Consider the following 23,210-nt stretch of genomic DNA (forward strand, 5'->3'; position numbering starts at 1 on the left):
CACAACATTTTGCAGCGCATAAGTCACGCATGCGTGGTGAGAGCGGTATGTTTCTGAGCCATGCCTTGAACATTGTCGCTAACTTTCAGCATCGGTCCCCATACCGATCGTGACCCTCGAACATAAATCGCAGGAAGCTTCACCTGGTGATGATACCTTAAACGTCCCTCGTATACCACCATACTCCCCGAGCAGGTCGTTTCCCATTCCGATTAGACGCGTGCAATCTTTTGACGCCTCGTCAAGAGGGAGTAAAACGGTTTCACCGACATTGTCGGATGACTCATTTTCACCATCTTCTCCGTCTTCCCCGTTTCGCGAAAATAAGTCTCGAAATGAGCGAGGAAAGCATCAGAGTCGTGTGGCATCGGTGCCGAATCTACGCGCCATGCGGCGCAGACTGAGTCACGGCAGTTATTTCCATGCTCCATCGCGTGCTAATTCCACATCTCCGCCAACCGGTCAATCCTTTCGATCTTTTGTGCCAAGCCTTTGGCCAGATGGTCAATTTAGAGCCTCGTGCAATGCACGTATAGCATCGCCTCTGTCTGACCCGACTGACCAATGTGGGACCAACGAGAATGCCAATCTATTGCCTCCCATCACAGGTCCCAACGTAATTGATTCTGTATGGCTCACAAAGCAGCCGGATGCGGACGCGCATACCCCTGAATATTCTGAAGAACTAGAACGCCTGGGTCCGTCTTTTCCAACTTCACCTGTGTTACAGAGTGATTTGAATCCATCACCGGAAGAAATGTTAAATCTCGGGTTCCCACGCCTATCGTCTCTTTCATTACAAAGCTCATCCCCTCCTCCGGTGTTGGAATCCCCTATCTCTCCTCGTGTCATGTCGGATAGTCCACCCAAGACGCGCAGTAACATCGCCTTGCCTCCTCGTTCTGGTTATTCGATAAGTGATGATTCAGACAGTGTTCGGTCTGAAAGTGAGTCTCAAGGCTCCGGGAAAAGCAGTACTGATTCTAGCTCTGAAAACGAGGGAGATGGTGCTGTTATTGACGATGACGATGGCGTGGATGATGTGGATGCCTCAGAAGAGCGTGTTCGAAAATGGCAAATGTCACGCTCGCTGGAGCAATTACGCTGCGATGATAATAATTTGAGACCAGTGTTCCCAAGTAGTGTGTCTGGCGAGGACGATACCAGCAATGATGCTGATGCCGAGGACGAGCGTGAAGAGCGTGTTTTGCAAGACTTTTCTCTTGTCTCCCCACAAGTAACGGAAGAGGATGCAATAGATGTATCATCTGAGCAAGAAGATGCGTCTGACTCTATGGATGATGGTCTCAATTATCTCGAGCGCATCTTCCTATTTGCCAAAAGTGACTTGGCGTACCACCGAGTGCTCGTGTCTCGATGCCTGGCGGACTGGATCAAAGATGTTGACTTGACCGAGGCGGTGGAATATGTGATTCCATTGCTCAATGGACTTGCCACGGATGAACTTGAGGTTAGTGCTGTGTTTGCTCCGGAATTAGGTCGATTGATGTGGTTTTTCTTCCGAAACTGCCCGCTTCAGGAGCTTTCTGACTTGGAACCTGATTGTCGTACGGACGATACAGATGATGAGATCATGCCACGACCGCGCATATCTCTTAGCACATTCACACCACTTTTATGTTCCCTTTTGCTGAATCCCAATACGGCCGTGTCTGGCGCTACTCAAGCATCCATTGTGGAGTACTTTTTGCGCAGCAAGCATTTTGATGAGGCTATCTGTTCTGAACAGCGGCAAGGACGAGAAGACTATGAGGGCTTTGATGATATTCTTCACGCGGACCTTGTTGAGATGGGCACAGCCCGTGATGACAAATTAGTGCCGATGGCGCCGTATAATTTCGACGAAAAAGCACGCAGTGCAGTTTTAAATGAACTTTTTGAACATGTGGCTATTGCTATTGCTTGTATGGAGGAAAACTCTGTTGAAACAGCATCATCACAAAATGATCGCATGACCTTCGATGAAGAACCTGCTTTAGGTCGCATGATGTCGGTCAATCTGTTAGCTGCCATTACCATGGAGGGGGGATTTTCTCGCAAATTACTTATTGACCGTGTTGTGCCTGAAATCACAAGTTGGCCTCAAGACCCAGCTTTTTTCGTTCGCAAGGAGGTTGCAGCTGCCATCGGTATTATGGGCAAAGCATTACTTTCTGATGCGCCGGATGAACTAAGTTTGTCTGAATCCAGTGCACCTGCTCGATTGTTTGAAGCTCTTAATCGGGTTCTGCTTGACCATATTTGGCAAGTCCGCCAAGCTGCATGTTATTCACTTCCCGGAGTGTTTGCCATACAACCCCGAAATAATGCAAGGCGTGAGAACCTCTTGTTAATTATGCGTGCACTAAAGCAGGACGTCTCCCCTAATGTGCAACTTGCCGCATTTGAGATGATTGGTGAAATTATCTACTTATTCCATGACGATGAAAATGGAGTACCTGATGAACTTGTGCGCCTATTTATGGGCAAGCCTATGGATGCGCATGATGAAGGTAACGACGTCAATGAGTTTCTCACGAATTCCGACTATGCACTTATTGTGGCATTTAATTTCCCTGCCGTGGTTCTTACACTGGGCCCAGAACAGTGGTCTAGGCTCCGTGAGTTGTATAAACGCCTCACAACACATGCACACGACAATGTGCGAAACTCGCTCGCTGCATCCTTGCACCAAATGGCCAAGATTATTGGACCCAAGGCTACATGTCAAGACTTGATACCTGTATCTGATCAATTTTTCCGTGATACTTGTGTCGATGTTACAGCAACTATGCTTGAACATATGGATGAGTTTTGGCTCATGCTTCCAGTGGAAGCTGCTCGTGAACAACTGCTTCGTGTTCCAGCCTTGTGGCTCACTAACTATGCCCACGAATGGAGGTTGCGACAAAGCATTGCAGCTCATATCCCGGCGCTTATTCCTACCATGCTTCTGGATGATGAGGATGGCTGTCTTATCACACTTTCACTATTGGCTTTGAATGATCCAGTCAACGCGCTTCGCAACATTGGCATTCAATGTGTGCCGATAACATACCGCACTTTTCGAGAACATGATGAGACTATTGCTGATGGATTCCTGTCAATGTTGTGTGATATGGCGCATGCTTCTACCAGTCGTCAACGCACTACTTTCCTTAATATTGTACAATCGCTTTTGGGACATGATCTTGGCCGTGAAAGGTTCGAACGCTTGATTCTTCCTTGCTTATTGGAACTTGTTGCAGACGGCGTGTCGGATGTAAATATCGCCTTGGCTCGCACAGTACAACAGGTTTGGCTTCTTGGATGGTACAATAATGAAACCATTCCCGAAGCTCTTCGACAAGTGGTGGCAACTTTGTTGATCGCTCCGACTCTGACTGTACAGGAGTTTATGCAGAATCTTGACCCTCCAATCCTAACTCATGATATGCAGCCGATGCCTTTAAATAAAAGGCATTCACTGGTATTTGGTCCAGCACCACCAACACTTGATAACACCATCATACCCATGCCTCACTCTGATGAGAGTGAGCATTCATCGGAAGTGTTGTCGTAGTAGCTCTGCTTTTAGTGGAAATTACAAACATAGGAGTTGCTGTTCACCAGCACTGCAAGACTTCTGTGGAGGGCTTGGCTTGGAAGTACTTGGGGTATTGGAGATTTTTTTTAAGACGGACGCATCGTCTTAGTATTTTCTAGGACAAACATGGACCGCAGGCGGTCAGAACATGGCTACTCTAGTACCCTAGATATTCCTACAAAACAGATTCCACGGCATAGAAGCTTTCCGGCTTTTGGCGCAGAAGACGACGTCCGTATACCACAGTGGTCAATTCCAAGTACAGAAGGTTTTATCGACTCGCAACTTGATTACGCGGACGGTTACGCCGAATCTGATGATGACGATGATGATGTGTTTGCATTTACTGAAAGTAAGTCATTCATTCTCACAATGAACAGCTGGACCGCGTCGTGATGCGTCTGTGTATCCGACCATACATCCTCATCGCGCACAAGCAGAAGATGTACCAGAGGATGAACTAGATGAAGAAGACCCGATGCTCTCGAATCATTCTAGTGAAATGAATTTTTACGTGAACGGTGTACACGAGAGAAAAAAGCCTTTCCATGGATCAATCCCAAGTTCAGACAGACCACATGCATCTTCCAAAGATCGTTCTGATGTACTGATGCATGCAAAGACTTCATCCGATGGGCCTAGTCTATTTCCGACTGGATATTATAATGGTCCAGCTAATTTTAGCTCATTTTACAAGCGGAATGATCAGTCGCTTACATCGCAGAAGCTCCACGAACCATCTCAGGCATACATGGAGAAACAGCCATACAACAATGAGCTTGAAATGAGGCTGCTAAATGATATTGGAAATGACGACGCAGGCCAAATCGAGGCAGGTATGCATGAAGGCGAAGATATCGAAGAAGATTCGCCTTACCCCGAAGTTCGTGCGTCCGTCTCGAATATTGATGACCCATCCATGCCAGTTACCACATTCCGTGTCTTGTTCCTTTCTTTTTTTTTGTGTGTACTCGCAGGAGCTGCAAATACCTACCTCATGCTTCGATACCCAGCTCCAACAGTTACTCCCATTTTGGTGACTATTTTGGCATACCCTTTTGGTAAATTTATGGCTGCAGTATTGCCTACTCGAGAGTATCATTTGCCTAAAATTCTTGGTGGCTTTTCTTTCTCGTTAAACCCTGGTGCTTTCAACATCAAAGAGCATGCCGTCATTTCAGCTCTAGTGTCCATTTCTATCAAGCCATCTTATATCATTACTTTTCTCGTTGCTAAACAGACAAATTTTTCTCAAAATACCGAGAGGTCTATATGGGTTGAATACCTCTACATGGCTGCATCTCGAACTCTTGGCTTTGGATTAGCTGGACCACTTTTGAAATTCTTGGTTGAGCCTGCATCTATGCTGTGGCCTCAACTCCTCGCTTCTACTACTATCCTCAATACACTTCATGCCGAGGAAGATGCAGGTGAGAAAAGCATGTCACGGATGCGATGGTTCATTATAATTGTTATTTCTGCATTCTTGTATAATTTTATACCTGGGCTATTCATCAAGAGCCTCTCATTTTTTTGTTGGCTCTGCTGGATAAAGCCAAAAGATCGGATTTTGAATATTGTAACAGGTATCAATGGTATGGGTCTCCTGTCTTTTTCGTTTGACTGGAGCGAAATTGCATTTTTTGGATCACCTATGGTTGCTCCCTGGTGGTCTGAATGCAACTTTTTTGTTGGATTTGTGATCTTCGCATGGCTGGTAATGCCTTTGCTGTATTTTACAAACACCTGGGACTCAGCTTATTTTCCTTTTTCAGGACACAATGCTTACGACAAGCATGGAAAAATATATCAAGAAAAATTAGTTCTTGACGAGCCGTCCTACACTTTCAACCTTGATAAGTTCAAAGGATATTCTCCGATTTTCTTGTCAATGGGATTTATTGTCTCTTACTTTGGTGGATTTGCCTCTATAACCTCCGTTCTGTGCAATATGTTTATCAATCATTATGACAATGTTCTGGGTGCATTGGGACTGAAATCGCACGAAAAACCGGATATTCATGCAAAACTCATGCGCCGGTACCAATCAGTTCCATCGTGGTGGTTTTTTGCTACATTTTTTATCCCATTCCTACTCATTCTCGTTTCAGCTGACTATTTCCACTTTACCGTCAAAGATGTATATTTGATTATTGCCATTTTGCTTTCCGTTTTGTACGCATTGCCTAGTGGATATGTCTTTGCTATGACAGGACAGATGATCGGGACCAATATTCTTGCTGACGTGGTGGGTGGATACATTTTACCTGGTTTACCGCAAGGCTTCCTCTTGTTCAAGTCTCTAGCAGTGCAAACGCTAGTTTCTTGTCTTGAGTTTACTGGCAACTTGAAATTAGGCCATTACATGAAGATTCCACCAAAAACCATGTTTTTACTCCAGATTGTATGTACCATCATAACAGGATGTGCAGAATTGGCTTTGAAAGAAGTTTTGATCACCAACGTGCCAGATGCTTGTCACGACCACAGCTCTTCTGGTTTGACGTGCTGGTCACCAAAGGTTTACTTTTTAACATCTTTGCTCTGGAGTGCAATTGGTCCTGATCACTTATTTGCATTCAAACCATTCCGATTTATTCTATGGGGTCTCTTGGCAGGAGCACTTTGTCCTTTGCTAACACTTCTTATTCGTTGGCGGTTGAAAAAGCCGGGGCTCTCGTATGTATGCTGGCCTATTATTTTTTTCAGTGTTGGTTTATTCCCTGTGACACACAGCGTCAACTTCACTATGTGGTTCCTTGTTGCGTTTGTCTTCCAGTATTACATTCGAAAATACTATTTCAGCTGGTGGTCAAAGTTTAACTTCGTAACTGCCAACGCTCTTGATTTTGGCACTGTTGTCTCTGCATTGATTATATTTGCTATACAATTGTCTAGTCATTCGGACCCAGTCCTCAACTGGTCAGGAAACACTATCATCAAAACGACCTCAGATGCGTATCAACTTCCAATACGTGAAGTACCATCAGGTGGTCTGAAAATGGATGAAACATGAGCTGCTTATCCACTCGTGATGTACTTCTATTATTCAACAAGGTCCTCAGCAGCGTATATTTTCAGCAATCTATGCTGCGACGTCATTCATACATTGTAAATTTAAGTTTGCGTTCACTTCTTGTAGATTATTGGTATCAGGAATATACATATCCTAGCATTCTGCACAGTTAGCGAGGGTTGCATGAAACGTACCAATCCGTTGGCCACGCTGGGCGATGATAAACTCGACGCCCAAGCGTTTTTTGGATTCAAGTGCATCAAGCTCATTCTGAATGCGCTCCCTCAAAGGAACAGGCAGCGGTAAATGCTCAGAGGATGACGACTTCGGCACGGGTGTGCAGGTCGTATAAGACGGATCTGCAGATAACACCAGGCCTTTTAGATGAATGACAATGCACTTTAAGCCACGAAGGCTGCCTTCTAAAAGGTTTTCGTCTTGATGCTGGCAGAGACGGACGTGACGCGCGAGGCACTCCAGTTCCTTGTATAAGTATTCCGGAGTTAGATGCCCAAATAGTAAATGAGTAGGTTGTTCGGATGAAAAGCTGCACTCAAGAAAAACCGCTTTAAGCTTGTTTTGCGCTGCTCGAGGGGCAACATTCTCCCAAAGTGTGCTGTTGCACGATGAATGGCAGACTAAGTCAGGCTCGACGTCACCCATAAATAATACGTCCATGTCGCGTCGATGGTTCGTGAACAAGAAAGCAGTGGATACGGTTCTGCAGAAAGTTCCATCCATTTCGCAAGGTGGATGTTCTATCGGCTCAGCATGGAGTATTTCGTCATTGAAACACGTTGTACCCTCAGAGAGACGGGCTGGGCCATGGGAAATTGGAAAAGCTGTTACATCCACCTCTGGAGCGATGCGAAGTGGTGCATTGATTTTCAGAGTGCGCAAATGGTAAAAAGCCATGGGATCAGACTCATCATAAGAGGCAAGACGGGGCCAAATACGACCATTAAATACAGTTAAAATCGTTTCGAGAGTGTCTTCCAGACCGTATACAGGACGCTGAACACGGTTATTTGCAGACGCCAGGACAAGTCCATATATGTGATCGAGGTGTCCATGAGAAATAAACACATTATTGATCCATGAATTGAAGATTTCAGTACGACCATCCGCATCTACGTCAGGCGGAAACTCAGCATCATAAAAAACAGAATCTGGCGGCTGCAAACATTTTTTGAGCGAGCCCAGGAAAGAGCCCCCTTCAACCAGCACAGTACCTTCGTGCCAAGCCCTATCCGCGGGTTTCATCACGTAACAAGAGCAGTCATCGTCAAACGGGCCGCCGCCCACACCAAGACAAACAAATGAGAATGCAGCAGTGGCAGCGGGTTCGTCCGGATTATTTGTAGATAAATCATTATTTGAAGTAGCATCACAATTTGATGCCAACGCTTCTGGTACAGATAGAGAGGCGGTGCCTTCCATGCAGCTGTCGCCTACCATACACAATCGAGTGGCTGCGTTTGAATGATGATATGTGACCGGCGAAAACCCGTGGGGGCATAAATCCTTTTCAAATTTGCGTAAGCAAGCAGGCACATGCGGAGGTCAGACATGGCACGGGCGTCGAGAAACAGACACAAACCGAATATTTGGACTACGCATGAATTATGTGCATCTTAAGAGATGGCTTGATTGTGAAAAGGAACAAGCCTTTGGAAGTGTTCTTGAACAGAAAATTCAAGAAAAAGTACTTTACGTCGATGCTGCGGCAGGCACATGCTTACCGACCTGTTGACCGGGAGCGTGGATACGCTTTGGAATACTGCCAGCCCAAGGTAAGTACGAGTTCGACATAAGATCAGTGTCGACTTGCGCTGCACATGCTCGACCTTCTTGGATACCCCAGACAATCAGCGACTGACCGCGACGACAGTCACCGGCGGCATAGACGCCTTTCACGGACGTCTGGTAGGGGCGAGCACCGCGGTTTGTGTCGGCAAGGATGTTACTGCGAGCGTCCCGGCTAAGCTGTAGAGACTCGATAGCTGCGTTCTCAGGACCAAGGAAACCAAGAGCCAGGAAACAAAGGTCGCACGGGAAGCGTTCCTCACTACCTGGAATCTTGTGCATTTGCCACTTGCCACTGGCGTCAAGTTCCCAATCTACGCGCACGGTCTTGAGAGCGATGAGTTTGCCACTTTCGTCCTTTTCAAATTCAGTGGTCGAGATGCAGTATTCACGAGGGTCATTGCCCCATTGCGCCTTGACTTCAGAGTGGCCGTAATCCGTACGGAAGATACGAGGCCATTGGGGCCATGGATTGTTTTCAGCACGCGCCTGTGGCGGCTGCGGTAGCAGCTCGAAGTTGACAACTGATTTGGCACCGTGACGCACAGCTGTGCCGATACAGTCATTACCAGTGTCACCACCACCAATCACGATCACATTCTTTCCACGGGCATTCAGGTACGTGCCCTCTGCCAGCTGTGTGTCCAGGAGTGACTTCGTGGTAGACGATAGGAATTCCATAGCAAAATGCACACCATCGGCCTCACGACCAGGAATTTTCAGGTCACGCGGCCATGTAGCACCAGTTGCAAAGACCACGGCATCGTTCTGCGCACGAAGGGCGGTAGCATCGATGTCCCTACCCACTTCTGTGCTGGTAACGAACTTGACACCCTCGTCAGCCATCAGACGAACACGACGGTCAACGACATGCTTGTCAAGCTTCATGTTGGGGATGCCGTACATGAGCAGGCCACCCACACGGTCAGCACGTTCGTATACTGTCACTGAGTGGCCAGCACGGTTGAGCTGGTCAGCGGATGCCAGTCCAGCCGGACCAGAGCCAATAACAGCCACGGTCTTGCCCGTGCGCTGCTGAGGAGGACGTGGGACCATCCATCCCTGCTCCCAAGCGTAGTCGATGATGGCACACTCGATCGACTTGATACCCACCGGTGACTCGATAATACCAAGAACGCATGCACCTTCACATGGTGCTGGACAAACGCGACCAGTAAACTCAGGGAAGTTGTTCGTCATAAGTAGACGATTGAGCGCATCGAACCATTGTCCTTTGAACACCAAGTCGTTCCACTTGGGAATGATGTTGGAAATCGGGCAGCCGTTGTCTGATTGACAGAATGGCACACCACAATCCATGCAGCGAGCCGTCTGGAGCTTCAATTCTGGCTCAGTAAGACGCGTTGACAGCTCCTTGAAGTCCTTAACGCGGGCGCCAGGTTTGCGATACGCCTCGGTCCTGCGGTGATACTTCATGAAGCCACGCACCTTGTCGAGTTTCTCAGAGCGGGCCTTGGCGAGTTCCTTATCGAGCATGGCTTCCTCCATGTCCATAACAGCAGGCTCCTCTGTCTTTGCAGCACCCGACACAGCATCTGAAGCCACGTGCTCGTTGGAGATCGACACATCGACTTGGCTACCACGGTTAGACAGAGTACCAAGAAGGTCAACATGACTCGAGCGCTTCTTCTCCTCGGCGGCCTTAGCTGCCTGTTGCTGGAGCACTTGCTTGTAGTCGGTGGGCATAACACGCACGAAGCGGGGAAGGAGGTGATGGAACTCGTGAATGACATGCTCAGCGATGGATGATCCCGTATAATGACGATGGTCCTCAATAAGAGTGTGCAACTCGGCGATCTCGAGTGGATCTTCAACAGTGCCGAGCTCGACCATTTCCATGTTGCACTTGCTCGCAAAGTCGCGGTTCATATCGAGCACGTAGGCGATACCACCGCTCATACCCGCAGCAAAGTTACGACCGGTAGAGCCCAGGACCACAACGCGACCACCCGTCATATACTCACAACCGTGATCGCCGACGCCTTCAACAACAGCATGCGCGCCAGAATTACGCACAGCGAAACGTTCGGCGGCAATACCAGCAAAGTAGCAATGACCGCGTGTAGCGCCATACAAGCATGTGTTACCCACGATGACGTTCTCCTCCGGCATGAACGATGACGACTTGGGCGGATAGACAATGAGACGTCCACCAGACAGACCCTTACCGACATAGTCATTCGCATCACCTTCGAGTTCGAGTGTGATACCTGGCGCCAAGAAGGCGCCACACGACTGGCCGGCACTACCGCTGGCTTTGATGTGAATAGTGTCACGCGGCAGGCCCTCCTCGCCAAACAGCTTTGAGACGTGGTACGAGAGCGTCGTGCCAAGGGCACGGTCTGTGTTGACAACATTGCAATCGATTTGGACAGGCAAACCGCGCGAGAGAGCGGGTTCTGCCTCGTCGATAAACTTGTTGTCAAGACGGACGTAGAGACGGTGATCTTGCTGGCGCACCTTGTGCGTGGCTGCGCCAGGACGCATTTCAAAGGCTGGCTTGAGCAGAGCACTCAGGTTAATATTGGCCGTCTTGGGCGTGCGCAAAGAGTCGTCGACTGAAAGAAGATCCGAGCGACCTACCATTTCGTTCATGGTACGCAAGCCAAGCTTAGCCATGATCGAGCGCAGCTCTTCTGAGAGGTAGTAGAAGAAGTTGATGACATGCTCGGGCTGGCCTGCAAACTTCTCACGCAAGACGGGGTCTTGCGTCGCGATACCAACAGGACAAGTGTTCAAGTGACACTTGCGCATCATGATACAGCCCATCGAAATGAGGGGAGCCGTCGAAAAGCCAAACTCTTCGGCACCAAGGAGACACGCGATGGCCACATCACGACCCGAGCGGAGCTGACCATCCGTCTGCACGACCACACGACCGCGCAAGTCATTGAGCACAAGCGTTTGATGTGTCTCAGCGAGACCCAGTTCCCAAGGCAGACCGGCAAACTTGATACTTGTCCAGCGCGCAGCACCCGTACCACCATCATGACCCGAAATGAGGATATGATCAGCCTTGGCCTTGGCTACACCAGCGGCAATGACACCCACACCAACCTCAGACACGAGCTTCACGCTGACGCGCGCACGTGGGTTGGAGCACTTGAGGTCGTAGATCAACTGCTTCAGGTCCTCGATTGAGTAAATATCGTGGTGCGGCGGGGGAGAAATGAGACCGACTCCGGCGGTACTGTGACGCGTTCGGGCAATCGATTCCGAGACCTTGTGACCGGGCAGCTCACCACCCTCACCAGGCTTGGCACCTTGGGCGATCTTGATTTGGAGCTCGTCAGCGTCAGAGAGGTAGCGTGAGGTGACACCAAAGCGACCCGAGGCAATCTGCTTGATTTTGGAGCGCAATGAGTCGCCATTGGGGAGCGGGATGGAGCGCTCGGGGTCTTCACCGCCCTCACCCGTGTTGGACTTACCTCCCAGGCGATTCAGGGCGATGGCCAGAGCTGAGTGGGCTTCCATTGAGATCGAGCCGTACGACATAGCACCCGTGCAGAAGCGCTGCGCAATCTCCGTCCATGGCTCCACTTGGTCGACTGGAATGGGACGCGTCTTGCTAAAGTTGAAGTCGAGCATACCACGCAGCGTCGTGGCCTTCGACATCTCGTGCGTGGCCTTGGTGTAGGCCTGCCAGGCAGCCTGGTTTTTGGTGCGAGTAGCTTCTTGCAGTGACGCAATGCAGTTCGGATCGTTCATGTGGGGCTCACCACCGTCACGCCAGTGGTAATCACCGGTCTCTGGGAGACCAGAGAACGTCACAGTCTTGCGGCGTGGGTACGCCTGCTCATGCATTTCGAGTGCGTCCGCAGCCAGGACCTCGAACGTCGAGCCACGGATCCTGGAGGCCGTGCCGGCGAAGCAGCGATCAACGACCGTGTTGTCCAGACCCAGCGCTTCAAAGATCTGAGCACCCTTGTAGGACTGGAGCGTCGAAATACCCATCTTAGACATGACCTTGAAGATACCGTGGTCTGTCGCATCGCGCCAGTTGGCAGTGAGCTCATCAGGCGTCTTGTTGACCTTGGAGAGACCTTCACGGTGCACCTTCATGACCGCTTCCTGAGCGAGCCATGGGCAGATAGCATCAGCGCCGTATCCAAGAAGCACACAGATGTGGTGCACCTCACGGGCTTCGGCCGTATCAACCACAAGTGCAATGCGGTTGCGTCGCTTCTGGCGGATAAGGTGGTGGTGAACACCACCACAGGCAATAAGCGAGCTGATCGCGACGCGATTCGGGCCAACGTTGCGGTCTGAGAGCACAACAATGCGCATTCCATCCTCAATGGCATGCGATACCTCGGCACATACACGGTCCAATGTGGCTTCGTAGCCATCGATACCCAGTGCATGGTCGTACGTCGTATCGATGGTCACAGACTTCCACTCTGGGTAGATCAAATGCATGTTCTTGAGTGCGCTCATTTGTTGCATGCTCAGCACAGGGCTCTCGAGGTACACACGATTGCATTGCTTCTCGTTCATCTCGAGCAGGTTGCCCTCAGGACCGATGTACTGGTCGAGCGACATTACAACCTCCTCTCGAATCGGGTCAATCGGAGGGTTCGTCACTTGTGCAAACAGCTGACGGAAGTACTCGTAGACGAGACGGGGCGATTGCGACATGCAAGCGAGTGGTGCATCGCTACCCATACTGCCGAGGGCCTCCTTTGCTTCGTTCATCATGGGAAGCATGAGCATGTTGATTTGATCCGTCGTGTAGCCAAAGGCACGAAGGCGAGGGTCATTGCTCAGACTCGAGTCATCCAGCTTCACAGTGAGCTGATCTGGCACCAGTCGCTCCACCGTCTTGGTGATGGACTTGAGTTCCAAAAGATTATGCTCGACCCAGGCAGCAAAATCAGCGAGGTGCGACGTGCTCGCCTTCAGTTCACGGTCGTCAACGATACGGCCCTCCTGCGTGTCGACAAGAAGCATGCGGCCAGGGCGCAAGCGACCCTTGGCAGTGATGGTCTCGGGGGGAATAGGAACGCAACCCACCTCTGAGGCACACACCATGATATCGTCAGATGTCGTAACCCAACGGCATGGTCGCAAACCGTTTCGGTCCAAATTAGCACCACAGTAGCGACCATCACAAAATGTGAAGAGAGCTGGACCATCCCAGGGCTCCATAAGACAAGCGGCCCACTTGTAAAAGGCAGCCTTAGCGGGATCAGTCTCCGTGCCCTTCCAAGCTTCGGGCACCATGATCATAATGGCCTGGGGCAAGGTCAGCACTTTGTTCACAACAAGCAGCTCTAGCACGTTGTCGAAGCCGGCCGAGTCTGATCCACCATTTTCAATGATGGGGTAAAGCAAGTCGAGTTCGTCACCAAACACCTCGGAGCGCAGACTTCCTTCACGAGCATGCATCCAGTTCTTGTTACCACGGATCGTGTTGATTTCACCATTATGCGCTGACCAGCGCAGAGGCTGAGCTCGGTCCCACGAGGGGAAAGTGTTTGTCGAGAAGCGCGAGTGAACGAGCGCAAAATGAGCCGAATAGCTTGAGTTGTTCAAATCATGATAGTAGTTGTACACTTGAACAGGACTGAGCTGACCTTTGTATACAATGTTCGAGGGGCTCAGCGAACAAATGTAGAACCAGTTCGACAAACCGATACGGTGCGTGGCATGCTTCCGCAGCACGTACAGTTGACGGTCAAAAAGAGCTTCATCGAATGCGCCATTGTTCTCGCTTTTCTTCGATGTCCAGCCGTAGTAGTCGCCCAAGACAATAAACGGCTGTAGTGTCTTGGGTTCACGGCTACGGGAGGCCGGACCCAGAATCGAGCTGTCCACTGGCACCTCACGCCAGCCAAGTACACGCAATCCAAGTTTGTCAGAGATCTTTTCGAAAATTTGAATATGTTCAGCACGCGCCTGGTCGTCGCGCGAATGGAAGAACAAGTTACCGCAGGCGTATTCACCAACAGGTGGCAGCTCGAAGTCAAAGTCAATCGAGACTTCGCGGCGAAGGAATGCGTCAGGCATGCCCGTCATGACACCTGCGCCATCTCCGTCGCGTGCATCGGCACCAGTTGCACCACGATGCGTCATGTTGCACAGAAGCAAGCGTGCCTCTGATACAATCTTATGCGATGCCTTGCCCTTCATGTGGCACATGAAGCCCACACCACAGGCATCCTTTTCATATTCGGCATTATACAGACCTTGCGATGCAGGCATCGCACCTGCCCAGGACGTAGAGTCGCGTTCCACTGACTCGTATCCGCTGTCGCTGAGATCCTGCGGTGTCATGTACTCCGTGACAAACTCATCATCGTGGACGTTTTTTGTTTTATTTTCAAATACAAATTCGCTGGAAAAAGTCATTTCCTTGAGGAATGGTACAAGTGGAATTGGTTGCTGGGGATGTAGCTGGAATGCACGTTTGGTTTAAGAGGTATGCAAGTTGCCTTTTCGGTATCCAGGCTCTTTGGAATGCTGCTTCAGCAGCAGCAGTTAATCACTGAGAAATTCTCAATAAATTTGTGAAACAGCCTTCCTTCTTCGATAGCAAGAAGCGAGCAAACCAAAGCTGAGGTGCACGTCGAATGGAGTCGTAACCTGGAGAGGGAGAAAACAGTTGCTCACCGATTATTTCTATGTGCCATTTACAGGCCATTCCGGCCTTGTCCGGTTGCCCATTCGAGTCGCGCCCCCAGATACTATTTTCTATGAGCGAATCAAAATCGACTTTTTACGCAAATGACTCGGTCTTGAGCGAGAATTGCACAGATACCGATGAGCCTTATCTCGTACTTTATCACGTGAAATAAATTCGGCTTGGCATGTTAGTCAGCCGCGACAAGTTGCGTGTTGTGCAGGTGATCGTGCAGGACAAGTAGTACTATATTCACTAGAGAATCATGTCAAACAGTCTAGCAGATGAATTGCTGGCTGACGTGGCTGAGGGAGAGTCAAATGCAATGGACAACGATAAGGAACAATACTCTTCTATTCTGTATAATGAAGAATCCAGTCACGCGGGTCCTGATGAATCAGTGAGGGCAGATACCTCGATGCAATATGTGGATGAATCGCATGCGCACGGGGCAAGTCAGCCTGGGAATGAGCTAGAGTCACTTCAAAATAATGATGCTTCAAATACGAATATACGATCTATTTCAAAGCTGTATGAAAACGATACCCTGTCAGAGCTTCTCAAGGTACGTTCGATAGACTCACATAAGGTGATTGAGCAGCGCAAGGCCCAACCTCCAACAGTCATTACGGGTGCACTGGAAGGCTCAGAAGAGTATTTTTTGATCATTCGAGCCAACAGTACGGCTCTAGAGATCGATCATGAAATGTTGGCCCTTTATAAGGTACGCTCACAGACACTGACTCTAGTTCATTCGCGAACATTACGCTCCGCGATTTCCAGAGCTCGAAACACTTGTATTGAATCCTTGGGAATTTATTCAGGCAGTCCTTATTTTGGGGAATAAGAAAGACCTCGTGACAGCGGGTTTGGAGGGCATCCTGCCACAAGGCACCGTAGTCGTGATCAGCATGACTGCTTCTACCACCACGGGACAGCCTCTCGCAGCTGAGGAGTGGCAACGCATTCAGGACGCATGTGGTATGGTGCAATCACTCGAGGACGCTCGTGCCAAGATTCTGGACTATGTGGAATCGCGCATGTCGCTATTAGCACCAAACCTCTCTGCTTTGCTTGGAACTCGAGTGGCGACCAAGTTGGTGGGCTCCGCTGGTGGATTAGCATCACTTGCCAGAATTCCTTCTTGCAATATGCACCTACTTGGTGCATCTAAATCGGGCAGCTCGGCCCTTTCTTCTATTCATGGTGGATCTACGCGTTATTCTGGCTACCTCGCACAATGCACGCTCATTGTACAAACGCCTGAAGAATACCGAACTCAAGCGCTCCGTATGGTCAGCGCCAAGGCATCTCTTGCTGCTCGTGTAGACGCAGGAGGCTCTTCTGGTTCTCGTCAAGGAGAATATGGAACGGCTTTGTATCAAGAAGTTGAACGAAAAATTGAAAAGCTGTTGGAGCCACCTCCCGCCAAGCTTGTGAAAGCATTGCCGGTGCCGAACGAAGGCGGGCGCAAACAGCGACGTGGTGGACGACGTGCTCGTAAGTTCCGTGAAATGCACGGGCTCACAGAGCTGCGAAAGATGCAGAACCGGATAGAATTCGGCAAGGAGGAAGAAGAAGCTAGCGCCTTTGACGAAACGATGGGACTTGGTATGATCAATACCAAGGCCAGCGGTAAGATTCGTGCGTCTGTGGCGAATGCATCGTCCAAGGCACGCATGTCCAAAGCAAACAAGGACCGGCTTGCAACGCTGAATCGTCCGAAGTTATCGTTGCAAAGTTTGGCACCAGCTGAATCGACGTCGTCTGGCACAGCGTCCTCGTTGTCCTTCACGCCCGTGCAAGGTATGTATTCAACTACTAACCTTTTAGGTATTGAGCTCGTTGATCCGTCTCGACAAAAAAGGGTGGAGGAAGCTAATGCCAAATGGTTCCGCGAGGGACAATTCTCGCTGGTGCCTGGCGCCTCCAAATCCTCGGCTCAGATGCCACCATCATCACAACCAAACACATAGCGAACAGCACGACTTTGGCTGTACATACTTCTATATTAAGCCGACGAAACGGGACGGTGGAGCATAGCCTCACGGCCAGGGCCCACACCGATCCACTCAATGCGCACGCCCAAAAAGTTCTCGATATACTCGATGTACTCGCGGCAAGTCTGCGGCAGCTCTTCGTACGACTTACAATTCGAAATTGGACCCTTCCAGCCAGGGAACGTCTTGTATTTGACATCCACTTTGGCCAAAATATTGAGGTCAGCTGGGAAGCTGGAGAGTTCCTTCTCGCCCAGTACGTAGCTCGTCGCGACCTTGATTTCAGGCAAGTTGTCAAGCACGTCGAGCTTGGTCAAGTTCAAAGAAGTGTAGCCGTTAATCAGCGTTGAGTATCGCATCATAACCAAATCAAGCCAGCCACAGCGGCGCCGACGGCCAGTCGTTGTACCGTATTCAGCACCAACCTCCTGAAGATGAGTCATGATTTCGTCGCTAAGTTCCGTTGGGAAAGGACCAGCACCGACACGAGACGTGTATGCCTTCATCACACCAATCACGGAGCCAATCGACTGCGGAGGGATACCAAGACCGGTACACACTCCGCCAATACCCGTGGACGACGACGTAACAAACGGGTACGTACCATAATCAAGATCCAGCATTAGTGCATTGGCACCTTCCACAAGTACGCGTCGATTGGAGGATAACATCGAATGGATGAATGTAACACCATCTACCACGAAAGGACGCAGACGCTCGGCAAATGCTCGGTAGCGGGCGATTTCGCCTTCCGTATCGTATTCAAAGTTTCCATAACGCTTGAAGCGACCTTCCACAAGCTTGCGGAACTTGGCTGCAAAGGTGTCGAAGTCGTACAAATGATGCACACGAAGACCAGAACGTGACGCCTTGGACGAGTAAGCTGGACCAATACCCTTCTTCGTGGTACCGATACTGCTACCACCCAGCTCAACCTCTTTCAGGCCATCAACGACCTGATGGAAGTCGAACACCAAATGCGTACGATCCGATACAAACAAGCGGTTGTCGCATTTGAGACCCTTTTTCTCAGTCGTGTCCAGTTCACTAAAGAAAGAGGGAATGTGCATCACGACACCACTGCCAATAAAACCAATGCATTTGGGGTTCACGAGACCTGACGGAAGCAGGTGGAAATCAAATTTGGTCTTGACATTGTCGGGACCCACATTAGCCACGATTGTGTGACCAGCATTGTTTCCACCGGCACATCGGGCACAAATGTCCATTTCACCTGACAGCATATCTGTCAGCTTACCTTTGCCCTCATCACCCCATTGGGATCCAAGAACAACAGTCACTCGCCCACGCGAGGACTGATCCGGTTTAGGCATACACGCCATGATTAGACGATGTCTACTCGCCGGTCAAACGAGAGGCCTTTATTCGAATACAAAGACGTAGAAGAAAACTGGCTCGGACCCGCCTAAGTGCCCCTACCTCCATGTTGCTCTGCCTCGTTTTCGATTCCACTTTCAATCGGACAATTGATTTGCTGGCGGGCATGCGGACCAGATTTAGCACACGCTTGGCCATGCGCCGGACTGCATAGCACGAGGCAACATGAGCATTACTAAAGATGACTGTCAACACCTGGTGGGGGGCCGCTACAAGCACACGGCGCTACTGCTCAGGACACTAGTAGGCGCTGCCAGGTCAGTCCGCCTGTCAACGCCATAACACAGCCTATTCAGATAAGACGAAACAAAGCAGCGCTTCTTGGGTTATCGCAATGCTGGTCATTGTAGGCATATACTACGGAATATATACGATAGAGACCGTCTTCGCAGACTTAGGCAGTCCACAGCCGGGCCACCAGCTCCGTAATACCGATATCGTCTGCACATGTTAGCATCTGTTATAATAGTGCGTGGAATTATCAACGTTGCTGTTGATATCCAACACGTTAGTGAACACATACTAGTATTGAATTCTGCGTTGCGTTAAAAAAGGGCATGGTTTAGGATACGTACCATAGAGACCAACAGCGGCCGTCAGCGTAGCAGCGCGGAGGATCCACTTGGCAATCGGTCCGGCCTTGGGGAACTTGCGCTTTTCCACGTAATCAATCAAGACCTGCTCGAAGCCCATGTGCGAGTGCAGCAGCAACGCAACGCTCAGACTGGCGTCAAGCATACCACAAGCACCGTGCTTCACAGTGGCTGCAGCAAACAAAGGAATAAGAGAGACAGCAATCACACGCTCGAAGACCCAGTGATAAGAGCCATGAGCTGCATTAGGTGCAGGGTATTCCGCCGGGTCGTTGACAGTGCCCTTGATGTAGGCTACAAAGGTTAGTGACAATTTTTTATGAGCACATACAGCCACCTGGATGGATCAAGGGACCACCGAACGAGCGGGGCTTGCTGGCGTTAACAGCCAGGGGACGCGCTAAAAAGTTAGGTACCTTTGGGAAAACCACATACATACCGGCACGAAAGCCACGGGTCGTCATGCTGAGAGCACCCTGAAAGGGAAGCGCTTTGTTTAGTCCAACAATAGAAACCAACGACATGTTGCTATTCAACTTGGCCTAGGCTTGATGGAGTTAAAGCGAACGAGGTTAGGATGTGCTCCTAAGCCGGTATGGGTGTTCAATTTCATTTGGGTGTCAAGTGATTGGTTCGTTTTGCTTTATCACCTATTAGGCTGAAAAAACAATGAAGAGACCGGAACTTTCCGGTTTTCCAACTGCTCAGGCCCCTCCTTGCTGTCTCAGTGTGGAGGGAGATAGGGGGGGTCAATCAATGCACCGTCCTCAGCACGGAACGAAGCTGTAGTATAGTGTGTCCTATATAATAAGCATAGTGTACATGCGAAGATTTTTGTACGATTGAGTGCACTTCAGTAGATGCTCATGTGAGTACTCAATAGTGCCTATTCATTATCATCGTCGGGCTTGGCTAGTGGCTCATCATGGAAGAGGTGATTGCAATAACAACAAACATAGAAAAAGATCATCTCTGATACATCAATAATGACACTCTTGGGAGATACGCACTGTTGAATGTCCGCTTGCTTTGGTCCTGGAACATGACGGCTCTGATCGTTAATCCTACGCAAGAATGCCACTCACTCTGTATGGCCGCAACTGGGACATGTCAGGTCCAGCGTACGACGTAGTGTTGGATCCGTCATAAGCTCATCAATGATACCCGGTTGTTCCTTGCTGTAAGCGCTTTACCTTAGTGCCCACATACCTTAGAGATCAACTTTAGATCGTTCCTGAACACCAAAGGATTGGCAGCCTCTGTCCGATATGGGCAGTTTCTGCACGCATACATGAGTACATGATTCGTCTGATCTGCCTTTTATGTGTTAATATAACATAATGGACACTAACGCGAGCCACTGACACACGCGTTCAGATACAAACCTCTGGGTATAGAAGGTTATTGCTTTGATTCAGTTAGACAAGACAAAATTATGACGTACCACTCAGCACAGAAATGCAATGAAGCCATGTCGTGAGTGTGAGAGAAAGGCTATTCAACGAGCTTGCCCTGACAAAGGAAATTGTGCCTGGTATCCACCACACCGCGCAGGGCGCGTGAACCAAAAACGACGACATCATCATAGATCACGTGAACCAAACATCTAGCCGGCTTCTATGGAAACGCTCTGGCACTTAGTAGTAGTGCACCTCGCCGCGCTCGCGTCCACGCATAAACTTCGGCTCAGTGCCTTCGACGTAGATGTGCTTGAATAGATCTTCCACAGGGGGCTCTGGCGAGTTCTTGGCAGCTTCGAGTTCCTTGTCCACAAGCTCCTTGGCAGCCTTGTCCACTTTCTTGAGCTCTGACTCTTCCATCACGCCCCATTCAATGATATGATTCTTGAGGCCTTGAATAGGGTCAGAAGAGCTACGCATCTTTTGAATTTCTTCACGCGTACGGTACGTGGTGCCTGGATCCGACAGCGAGTGACCACCGTAGCGGTACGTCACAAGCTCCATCAAAAGAGGGCCCTTGCCAGACAGCGTGTACTCACGAGCGAATTCGGTACCACGCTTGACAGACAGCACATCCATGGCATTCACCTGAATACCAGGAATGACGTCACCACGCGTGTAGAATTGGGTGTTCATCGAACTGCGCTCGGCACTCGTACCCATACCGTACTTGTTGTTTTCGCAGATAAACACGTTGGGCAAGTTCCACAGCTTTGCCATGTTGAACGATTCGAACACCTGGCCCTGGTTCGAAGCACCATCACCGTACAGCGTGAACGTCGCATGGTTCGTTTTCAGGTACTTTTGCGCAAATGCGAGGCCCGTACCCAAAGGGACTTGGGCTCCGACAATACCGTTACCACCGAAGAAGTTGGGGGTGTAGACATGCATCGAGCCACCTTTGCCCTTCGAGAGACCGCCCTCGCGGCCAAAAAGTTCAGCGAGCATACCACTGATAGTACCGCCACGCTGTACCACAAACGTGTGGCATCGGTACGCAGTGATCAGACTGTCATCCGGCTTGATTGCTTGTTCCATACCTACAGCAACAGCTTCCTGACCAATAGAAAGATGGCAAAAACCACGGACAAGTTTGTTCTTGTAAGCTTGATCGGCGGCCACTTCCATGCGGCGCATCTTGACCATTTCGCTGTAGAGTTCCACGAGTTGATCTTTGGTAATGGTGAGCTCGTTGCTTGGTGGATCGATCTTGTAGCTATCAAACGAATCTTCGCTTAGAATGAGCGTAAATGGCTCAGAGCCCGACTCAGGGACAGCACCCTTGACCCTGGTGCTGTCCGCCACAAGATGGATGTTGCGGGCTGCTAGCAAGGACGGGGCTGCAATGCGAGAGGCCTGATGTGAGTGACTTGTGAATACTTACGCTAAGTCGAAGAGAAGACAAGCGCGAAGGGAGGCGGCTCTGAAGGATCCGACTCATGGTTGTGGAAAAGGCAGTCGGCTGAACAATTTGACTGTGAAATGGAATCGCTCATGTGCATGGACGGGTTTGGGACTTTACACGCCACGGGACGAATAAATCCCCGATCGGGCTCTCCACATATCTACCGACTCTTCCATGCAGGTGGCACACCAATGTGGGCGACATAGTGCCGCCTTGTTGTTGTCATTCAGGATTTTGTCCAGTGGTGCGTGATTGAGTTTGTCATGAACATCTTAGTAGCATAGTTGTAGGCTCGAACACTTTCGTGCCTGGCTACTCAGCGGGTAAAGAGGCAAGCATCGGGGCCAAAAATAAAATAAAACGCATATTTCCGTTGTTTGTTGCGACCTAGGCCAAATACCAAAAAGGCCGTGCACCCATTTTTTGCCCTCGAAACGCCGTTGTATACCATGAGCCACGAAACAGCCGATCCGACAGCTGTTCTGCCTGATGACCATTGGCGGCCAACATATGAAGATATTCACATTATGATTCGTCAAGAATCGCTAAAAGTGCGGGAAGAATTCGAGCCTGATCTCATGGTCGCCATTGGTGGTGGTGGCTTTTTCCCAGCGCGTGTGCTGCGCACGTTCCTGCGGAAACAGGATAAGCACAACCCTGGTAAACTTCGCAATGTACCTATTCAGGCTATTGGTCTGAGCCTCTACGAGGAGACGGAGGGCAGCGCGGGCGATAAGATCGGAACGGAGGTTGTGCGCACGCAATGGCTTGACGTCGCCAACTCTCAAATGTCGAGTAACAGCCGTGACAACGCTGGAGGCCTACTTGGGAAAAACATTCTCATCGTGGACGAGGTGGATGAATCGCGCATGACGCTCCATTACGCTTATCGTGAGCTGCTAAAAGATGTCCACAAAGCGCTAGAATCGTATTCTGAGGAAGAGCGTGCCAGTATGCGCCCCACCCGCTTCGCGATTTTCGTCGTGCACAACAAGCTGGGTCCCAAGCGTGCGGAACTACCCATCATTGAAAGTGCTGCTGAGGAAAAGATTGAGGGCGGTGTCAGCACGGGGGTGTACTACTATGCGGCAGAGACCATGCCTCCCGTTTGGATCAATTACCCGTGGGAGGAAACCGATATTTTTGAGCACAATCGCCTCTCGCAACTGGCTAAGCAGCTGGGTGTAGGCCAGCCGCCCAGGACGTAGGGCGCCGTAGCAGCAGTGTCACTTGGATTTGGTAATGAAACGGGTCACCCGCTCTATTAGTCAGGTGAAGCCTGTCTTGTGGGGTTGTTCCACCA

General features: G+C 49.9%; 10 protein-coding genes across 10 annotated transcripts; 4 read left to right on the top strand and 6 right to left on the bottom strand.

The window, feature by feature from the left end:
* Window positions 1–29: 29 nt before the first annotated feature.
* MRET_1546 (serine/threonine-protein phosphatase 4 regulatory subunit 1) lies at window positions 30–3,562 on the top strand (the record flags this gene model as incomplete). Its single annotated transcript, XM_027628173.1, has 2 exons — window positions 30–45; window positions 90–3,562. 2 exons carry the CDS (start codon window positions 30–32, stop codon window positions 3,560–3,562), a joined length of 3,489 nt encoding a protein of 1,162 aa, XP_027483843.1.
* A 150-nt stretch (window positions 3,563–3,712) lies between these two features.
* Window positions 3,713–6,602, top strand: MRET_1547 (oligopeptide transporter; the record flags this gene model as incomplete). Its single annotated transcript, XM_027628174.1, has 2 exons — window positions 3,713–3,938; window positions 3,967–6,602. 2 exons carry the CDS (start codon window positions 3,713–3,715, stop codon window positions 6,600–6,602), a joined length of 2,862 nt encoding a protein of 953 aa, XP_027483842.1.
* A 153-nt stretch (window positions 6,603–6,755) lies between these two features.
* On the bottom strand, window positions 6,756–8,060 carry MRET_1548 (phosphodiesterase; the record flags this gene model as incomplete). Its single annotated transcript, XM_027628175.1, has 2 exons — window positions 6,756–6,763; window positions 6,797–8,060. The coding sequence occupies 2 exons, from the start codon at window positions 8,058–8,060 to the stop codon at window positions 6,756–6,758; spliced, it is 1,272 nt and encodes a 423-aa protein (XP_027483847.1).
* A 252-nt stretch (window positions 8,061–8,312) lies between these two features.
* Window positions 8,313–14,780, bottom strand: MRET_1549 (glutamate synthase (NADPH/NADH); the record flags this gene model as incomplete). Its single annotated transcript, XM_027628176.1, has 1 exon — window positions 8,313–14,780. One exon carries the CDS (start codon window positions 14,778–14,780, stop codon window positions 8,313–8,315), a length of 6,468 nt encoding a protein of 2,155 aa, XP_027483846.1.
* A 536-nt stretch (window positions 14,781–15,316) lies between these two features.
* On the top strand, window positions 15,317–17,027 carry MRET_1550 (U4/U6 small nuclear ribonucleoprotein PRP31; the record flags this gene model as incomplete). The annotated part of the gene is made up of 4 exons (XM_027628177.1): window positions 15,317–15,616; window positions 15,641–15,775; window positions 15,801–16,857; window positions 16,885–17,027. 4 exons carry the CDS (start codon window positions 15,317–15,319, stop codon window positions 17,025–17,027), a joined length of 1,635 nt encoding a protein of 544 aa, XP_027483887.1.
* A 35-nt stretch (window positions 17,028–17,062) lies between these two features.
* Window positions 17,063–18,394, bottom strand: MRET_1551 (adenylosuccinate synthase; the record flags this gene model as incomplete). The annotated part of the gene is made up of 1 exon (XM_027628178.1): window positions 17,063–18,394. The coding sequence occupies one exon, from the start codon at window positions 18,392–18,394 to the stop codon at window positions 17,063–17,065; it is 1,332 nt and encodes a 443-aa protein (XP_027483888.1).
* Window positions 18,395–18,843: 449 nt separating this feature from the next.
* MRET_1552 (succinate dehydrogenase (ubiquinone) membrane anchor subunit) lies at window positions 18,844–19,566 on the bottom strand (the record flags this gene model as incomplete). The annotated part of the gene is made up of 5 exons (XM_027628179.1): window positions 18,844–18,890; window positions 18,973–18,984; window positions 19,025–19,336; window positions 19,374–19,442; window positions 19,482–19,566. The coding sequence occupies 5 exons, from the start codon at window positions 19,564–19,566 to the stop codon at window positions 18,844–18,846; spliced, it is 525 nt and encodes a 174-aa protein (XP_027483889.1).
* A 362-nt stretch (window positions 19,567–19,928) lies between these two features.
* Window positions 19,929–20,515, bottom strand: MRET_1553 (DNA-directed RNA polymerase II subunit RPB9; the record flags this gene model as incomplete). The annotated part of the gene is made up of 6 exons (XM_027628180.1): window positions 19,929–20,014; window positions 20,053–20,093; window positions 20,128–20,216; window positions 20,252–20,359; window positions 20,428–20,449; window positions 20,487–20,515. 6 exons carry the CDS (start codon window positions 20,513–20,515, stop codon window positions 19,929–19,931), a joined length of 375 nt encoding a protein of 124 aa, XP_027483890.1.
* Window positions 20,516–20,679: 164 nt separating this feature from the next.
* MRET_1554 (pyruvate dehydrogenase E1 component alpha subunit) lies at window positions 20,680–21,943 on the bottom strand (the record flags this gene model as incomplete). Its single annotated transcript, XM_027628181.1, has 2 exons — window positions 20,680–21,858; window positions 21,887–21,943. The coding sequence occupies 2 exons, from the start codon at window positions 21,941–21,943 to the stop codon at window positions 20,680–20,682; spliced, it is 1,236 nt and encodes a 411-aa protein (XP_027483883.1).
* A 413-nt stretch (window positions 21,944–22,356) lies between these two features.
* MRET_1555 (protein HPT1) lies at window positions 22,357–23,115 on the top strand (the record flags this gene model as incomplete). The annotated part of the gene is made up of 1 exon (XM_027628182.1): window positions 22,357–23,115. One exon carries the CDS (start codon window positions 22,357–22,359, stop codon window positions 23,113–23,115), a length of 759 nt encoding a protein of 252 aa, XP_027483884.1.
* Window positions 23,116–23,210: the final 95 nt, after the last annotated feature.

This window comes from Malassezia restricta, chromosome II, assembly GCF_003290485.1.
Source record: "Malassezia restricta chromosome II, complete sequence".
NCBI lineage: Eukaryota > Fungi > Basidiomycota > Malasseziomycetes > Malasseziales > Malasseziaceae > Malassezia > Malassezia restricta.